Raw genomic sequence first — 6,000 nt, 5'->3', positions numbered from 1 at the left:
CTCCCCCTCCCCTGGCCTGTCAGTGATATCACCTCAGAGGAAGCTTTTGCGAATCTTGCTAAAAAAAAAATTTAGCAAAGAAGGGGAGCGAGCGAGGGCAGGAAAAAAAACGCTCCGACGTTAGACGGGCCGACCCCAGAGATAAAGCTTGAGACACTTTCGACATGAACCGTGCAATTGGTATCCAAAGGGGGGACAGTGACAGCCCTGTTGAAGCCCAATGGGGGGGGGTTGCGAGTCAGTCCAGGTGTTGCATATTGAAGCGCGTCACGTGGCAGTCGCCATCAACAACGTGTTTCGTGACTTGGGCGGCATGGCAAGCGGGTTTGGCGTTAGCTTGCGCGTTAGTGTGCCGTACATGGTGGTTGCACTATCCCCTTCGTGTCTCGCCAGTTCATAATCGTCATGCACATGTGATGGATTTTCGAAAAACATTGGTACGCGTGTACATTTGACTAGGTATGCTTGGACGCTTTTTTTTTTCTTTCTCACTCCCCCCTTCTCTTTCGCATACTAGAAACCCAGTCCCTCGGATCCCTTCCGCCTCCCTCTTGCTCTTTCCCTCTTGTCTCATTTGTTGCCTTCTACGCTATTCGGCATCCTCCGAACTCGTACTCGCAATAACAATGTACCGGGATCACCGTCATCATGCATGTTTGCGGAGAGCGCGGAACAAGCACAGCCGCACTCGACCTGCCACCATCCATGCCATGTCAAGCCCCAGGATCCTAGTACTAGTACCACCTCAACTGTATCGCTGCCACGATCAACCATGTTGGCCCCAAGATTTCCAAGCACGTAATGTGCCCATGGTTTTGTAATCTTCGTGTTCGAGAAGGCTGACCGTGCCATGGATGTGGTGCTGTCGCAACTATTGCCCTGGCTGCACCATCGTCAAAGAGGCATTGCGGTACGACGCTTCATCCATGTGATGCCTGCCCTTCTTCTCGCATCGACTTTCCACACCCAGCCCTGACCTCATCCAGCACGCACGTGCGATGTCCCCCCGTCTCATCGTTTTTTTTACATCGGAAGGACTACCGGGAGATAGTCGTTCGTTGCTGGCCTTGCGAGCTTGGTGGCTTGGTAGCCCTGAATCGTAGGATTTCAGTCTTGGACCCTGGTTCCGGACGCGTTTGACGGATTTTGACAGGTCGCTTTCAAAACTTGGTTCCAGTTTTTTTGCTGCAAATGTGCTCTCGTCGTTGTTTCAATCACTCGAAATTTCTTTGGGTGGTCTCCGTACGGAAAGTTGAACACAAAAAATTGAATGGGCCAAAACTATACCCTACTACCAAATATACATGGGCCTGTGGCCTGGGACAAGGAAAAAAAGATATGCGCTGTTGGACTTTCATGCTCTGCTTCTGGACGTCCATAAAATCTATTGCTTGTACATCATGGGATCCACAGGGTAGTTTTGGATGGAAAACCTGGGATCGTATCCTGTTGCATTAACGCCCATCTGGTGGTTTTGCATATGGCTATGCGATGTGGGAATCTGCATGTTGCTGTGTCCTACAATTTGCGACCGTGACTGTGACATGGGCGCTTCGTATGGACCAGGTGTCGTCGAGGTGCTTCTGTTAGCAGTGCTCGTCGAATGTGAAGTGTTGTGTGAGGTGTCGTACAGCGACAGATCGCCGACGTGGGTGGTGGGGGCAGGAATCATGGATTGCTGAGTCGTGTTGAAGGGAAGTTGGGCACCAGTTTGAGCGGCCAGCCGTCGAATGAGATCGTTGGAATGGTACGAGGGCGAAGATGAGGCGGGACTTGCCGAAAAGTCTTCGGCGACATTGGAGGGAAGGGTCCCCGAACCAGTAGCATTAAGGCCGAGCGTCGATGCGGGAACCGTCTGGGGGAGGTTTAGGGATCGGGGAAGCGGTAAATTGGGCAGGACTTCGGAAAGTTTGGCCAGTAGGAGGGGAAGATATCGTGACTGTCCTCCGCGCAGTGTCGAGATGAGTGTCAAAAACCGTGATACATAGTCTCGAGGTCCAAGGGCAAACGTGTCTGGTGAGAAGGATGTGCAAGCGACCACGTCAGTCAGACAACAGGCTATGTCGAACAATTTCTCGATCTGCAATACTGTTAGCTAATGACTGACCTGACAGATAGGGTAAAACGTTGCAAGGGTGGGATGTGCAGGGACGACCAGGGGGGTGAGGTCGAGGGGGGCTAAGCTAGTCAGGACGTGGACGTCAGAGATAGACGTTGGCTAGCGCGGCCCTAGTAAGATCGCAATATGACAGGGATCTCTGCACGAGACGGAGGGGCTGGAGCGGGGATGAACTCCAATGTCAAGACAGGAACAAGCATGCAAAAGAAAATGAATCTACTTACTAAGCCGACGCCATGGACTTCCATGGATTGCTGGGAGAACTGATGTGAGATTGTGAGCAAGTCGCGGGCGATTTCGATCGGGTACTTGAATGTGAGCGGCACGTCATTCGAGACGCTGCTTACGAGCCCTTGACAAACACTGAGCTGCCAGGTCTGTGACTTCAGCCACTGCTGAGTGATACGAATTTGCACCTCTTGCGCCTCGCTGCATTCGAAATATGCAGGCACGGCCTCTGAAAGCTGCGTCTGCACCTGCGTTATCCATGCAGCGCTCACATGTGTGTTGTGTACCCGATTCCACAGGTTGATAAAGGTGTCGTCGATAATCTTGAACATGTTGATCATGAGTTCTAGTCCAACCGCAATTGGCCGATCCGTGGGTACTTCATCTAATTGAGGAGGATGTATGGTGGGGTGTAATGTGATAGGTCGGTGTTTGTGTAGAGCGTAGGTTCTGTCAAATCGTTAGAAAAATGGAACAAAGGCAAAGAAAAAAGTCCAGAGCGCGTGTGGACATACCGCTCGGCAATGAACAAAAGCCAGTAGAGGACGCGCTTTCGGGATACATCCAAGGGATCGTGTTTGTAGGTCTCCTCATCGTGCATACCCAGAAGTTGCGCGTGTGTTGTGGCTTCCCGGAGATATGTCCAGGCTGTGTTCTCTCGCGCCAGTCCAAAGTAGCAGCCGCTGTAAAACCACGAGGTAAGCACGCTCGTGTGCGTGGGGTTCTCGCGGTGGTCGTAGCCTTGTCGCACGCGGACTGATTCTTCTAGGAGTATGTGACCAACACCGACATTTGACATGTGAGCCATCTCTGGACGAGGGAGCACGCTGACGGGCGGTTTGTGGTTGGCCTGAATCATGACGTATGCACACAGTGCAACAATCATACAGTACGATTCAGTGGAGCGGTCCATGCCAACGGCGGCTTCCTGCGCCCTTTGGCGGTGCAGGACAGGCTCTGAGGGGTAAACATGGTTGAAGAAGTATTCTATGCAGCTCTCGACGAGAGCGGGGGGTAACAGCCCTTGGGTGCGGGCAAATGTGGCTGGCAGTGAGCGTCCGTCAAAGCCGAGATCGGTAGGGTAACCAGCAGCGAGCTGAGCGTTGCGCTGGGTTTCGCGGAGTTCAGAGAGGACTTTGGCGCGGGAGCCCTTGGGACCTTTCTTTTGCGGGATGGCATTGTATGTGCATGCAAGGCCAGCAGAAACACAATTCTTGCATGGCGCGGTGCCTTCTCCGATGCACTTGACCTTTCTTCGGTGGCAGCTGTAGTCGAGGGCGACAGTGTGAGTGTGGGAGCATCGACGTTGAGTGTACCGACGGTACGTACCTATCGCAGGCTCGCTTGACCGGAGCAGTCGAGGTAGGATTGGAAGCCATGAGGGAGTGACAAGCTAGTGTGGGAACGTCTCGTCATCTACTTGATGAGGAATGCAGTCGCCGAGCGGATCCGCTGGTTCCTTTTAGTACAACAGACATGTTGCGACTACATTCGGGGAGATACCGTAGAAGGTTCCTTGTGTCATTGTGCTTGAATGAACGCTCATTCGCACCTGGTTAACCTGGACGATTGAAGAGCCCAAGCGTCGAAAGTGCATATTAGACTCAACTAGTTAGCATCACTGGACCAGCCGGGATGGGGCTGGAGGGTTGCGAGTCCAATGACCTAGCCTGGAGAAGCGGCCTGAGTCCCTGGTTCCACGGACTGGGGAAGGAGTCTGCAGGGCAGCGCGTCGGAAGCCGGTTTAACGCTTACCACACGGCCGCAAGCCATGGGCTTAGGCGGTCTGCTGGCTGGACCATGCTTGGAGAAACATCCCAGGCTGACCGCTGGGCATGCGGCAGCGATGGCACGGTCGGTTCCTGCCAGCGACGGGAGCTTCATGTTAGTGTGATTTTAGGGCGACCTGTAACTGGCCGAGGTTGCCCCGCTGGGCAAGTAGCCCGTAATGGATGCCCTGGGTTGTTGCGATATTTTTCCCGAACATCGAGAAGGCTCATGTCGCGGTATCAAAAAGGTGCTGAGCCCCCTCGGGCTGTCTGCAGCGCTGCGCAGCCTGACCTGATCTCATCTGGTCCCTGGTTACCACTGTAAACGCCGCCTCTGCTCGTCCGCGCGCGCAAAGGGGAACGTCACAATCTCATTTCGCCGTGCGGTGTCAGACGCTGCGCAAGTGCCTAACAAGAAACATAGGCTGAAGTTAGAATTGACCATCTCACTCCCTGACTGATGAACCGACGACACACGCTGCTTGGGCAGCGTCCGTACAATGGGAGAGACACGGGTTGATAACGCCGACAACGGCTTGCTCCATTGTCGAGGTTTTGTGTGGCGACATGGGGCTGTCGATACTTGCCGCAGTTGTCGTCATGCAACCCAACAATTCGACGTAGCTCAAAAGCACCTGACATGGAGAGACGCTCGAGTGTGCTGGACGTGTACGTAGTGCGTAGTAGCAGGAGCAGCCATGAATCGATCGTCTGTGTACGTATCAGACGAGGTGCTGCTGTCCACCGAGGCGCAGCAGCAGCCCTCGCCTCTCGTTTGGTAAAGAAGCCCGGCAAAGATCCTTGATGGGCATAGCGAGCGGGCGAGCGAGGAGAGGTCTCATAGGGCCGCCGCGTTCCGTTGCTAGGCGTCGTTCGAACATTGTTTCTTCTCTGTCTGTATACGGGACTGCGGACCCAAAAAGGTCTGTCGCGCCGCTGCGGCGCTGTCCTGATAACTTATATCTTCTTCCCTAAAGGGCCTTTTGCGGTCTCCACCATCCGATCGCGACATTCAAGCTTCCGAGATGCTGCCGGCAGCGATCAAAATTGGTACAGGACCGTCGAGACCACGAATGGGAGAGGCTGGACCCGCCTCCAGAAGTAGTGCTGCCACCGTCCGGTTACGTTTACGCTAGACGTCACGGCGAATAGAATTTGCAAAAGGCGCGAAAAGTCCTGAAAGACCGCCCGCGTTGTGTACATTTGCATGTACGTATAGTCATGGTGTTGAGGCTTTTGTAGATCCGGGGAACTGGCGACATGTACCTCGCTCGCTCATGCTTCGCTAGCGGCTGCGCCCGTGGTAAGATTCGTGATGCTTGGCACCTCCTCCGCGGAGCCCAACGTCACCCGTTACTCCTCTACACATTGCCCTCTTGGACGGTCAAAATATCTTTGTCTGCAATCCACGGGCGGTGGCCTGCTTTTGGGCTGTCCAATCCAGACTACTCGGCTCACTGGCGCTTCATGCAACCATCATCGCCCCGCGTGGCCGCTAGCATTCCAAAACATCGTCTCATGATCGTCTTGAACCCCTTCACCACATGGCTGATGTGCTGTAAGGGTATGCATTGCTCAACAGGCGAGTCATGAACGGGAGGGAGCGTTGCAACCCAAATATACGCTGTCACCTATGAATAGCAGTGACATTGCCGCGTCTCCCTACTTGACATGCATCGGCCGCCTTGCACTGCACCGACTACTCATATCGTCGTGTCATCCTGGGGTCGGGTAATCTACAGTTCTAAGCGAACCCTCTCTGTACTGGTAGCAGATGTTTATCTAATCTATGTGTCGTTTGTGACAATTGCTTCTCAAGCGTGCCGTTTTTATTTGTCCGTACAGCCAACAATGACTGGATTCCGGTCACCGGTAGACGCCACA

At 53.8% G+C, this 6,000-nt stretch overlaps 3 protein-coding genes across 3 annotated transcripts; 1 reads left to right on the top strand and 2 right to left on the bottom strand.

Moving 5' to 3' along the window:
• Nucleotides 1-1,384: 1,384 nt before the first annotated feature.
• On the bottom strand, nucleotides 1,385-3,726 carry COCCADRAFT_82274 (uncharacterized protein; the record flags this gene model as incomplete). The annotated part of the gene is made up of 4 exons (XM_007708780.1): nucleotides 1,385-2,080; nucleotides 2,344-2,797; nucleotides 2,863-3,612; nucleotides 3,677-3,726. The coding sequence occupies 4 exons, from the start codon at nucleotides 3,724-3,726 to the stop codon at nucleotides 1,385-1,387; spliced, it is 1,950 nt and encodes a 649-aa protein (XP_007706970.1).
• A 256-nt stretch (nucleotides 3,727-3,982) lies between these two features.
• COCCADRAFT_82135 (uncharacterized protein) lies at nucleotides 3,983-4,441 on the top strand (the record flags this gene model as incomplete). Its single annotated transcript, XM_007708779.1, has 1 exon — nucleotides 3,983-4,441. One exon carries the CDS (start codon nucleotides 3,983-3,985, stop codon nucleotides 4,439-4,441), a length of 459 nt encoding a protein of 152 aa, XP_007706969.1.
• An 83-nt stretch (nucleotides 4,442-4,524) lies between these two features.
• Nucleotides 4,525-4,986, bottom strand: COCCADRAFT_82263 (uncharacterized protein; the record flags this gene model as incomplete). The annotated part of the gene is made up of 1 exon (XM_007708778.1): nucleotides 4,525-4,986. A coding segment is annotated over one exon (462 nt), but the record flags the coding sequence as incomplete, so codon positions are not given.
• Between the last annotated feature and the right edge of the window lie 1,014 nt (nucleotides 4,987-6,000).

Source organism: Bipolaris zeicola (assembly GCF_000523435.1).
Source record: "Bipolaris zeicola 26-R-13 unplaced genomic scaffold scaffold_3, whole genome shotgun sequence".
Taxonomy (NCBI): Eukaryota; Fungi; Ascomycota; class Dothideomycetes; order Pleosporales; family Pleosporaceae; genus Bipolaris; species Bipolaris zeicola.
The sequence above is the reverse complement of the archived record's forward strand: the minus strand, read 5'-3'. Positions and strand labels throughout refer to the sequence as shown.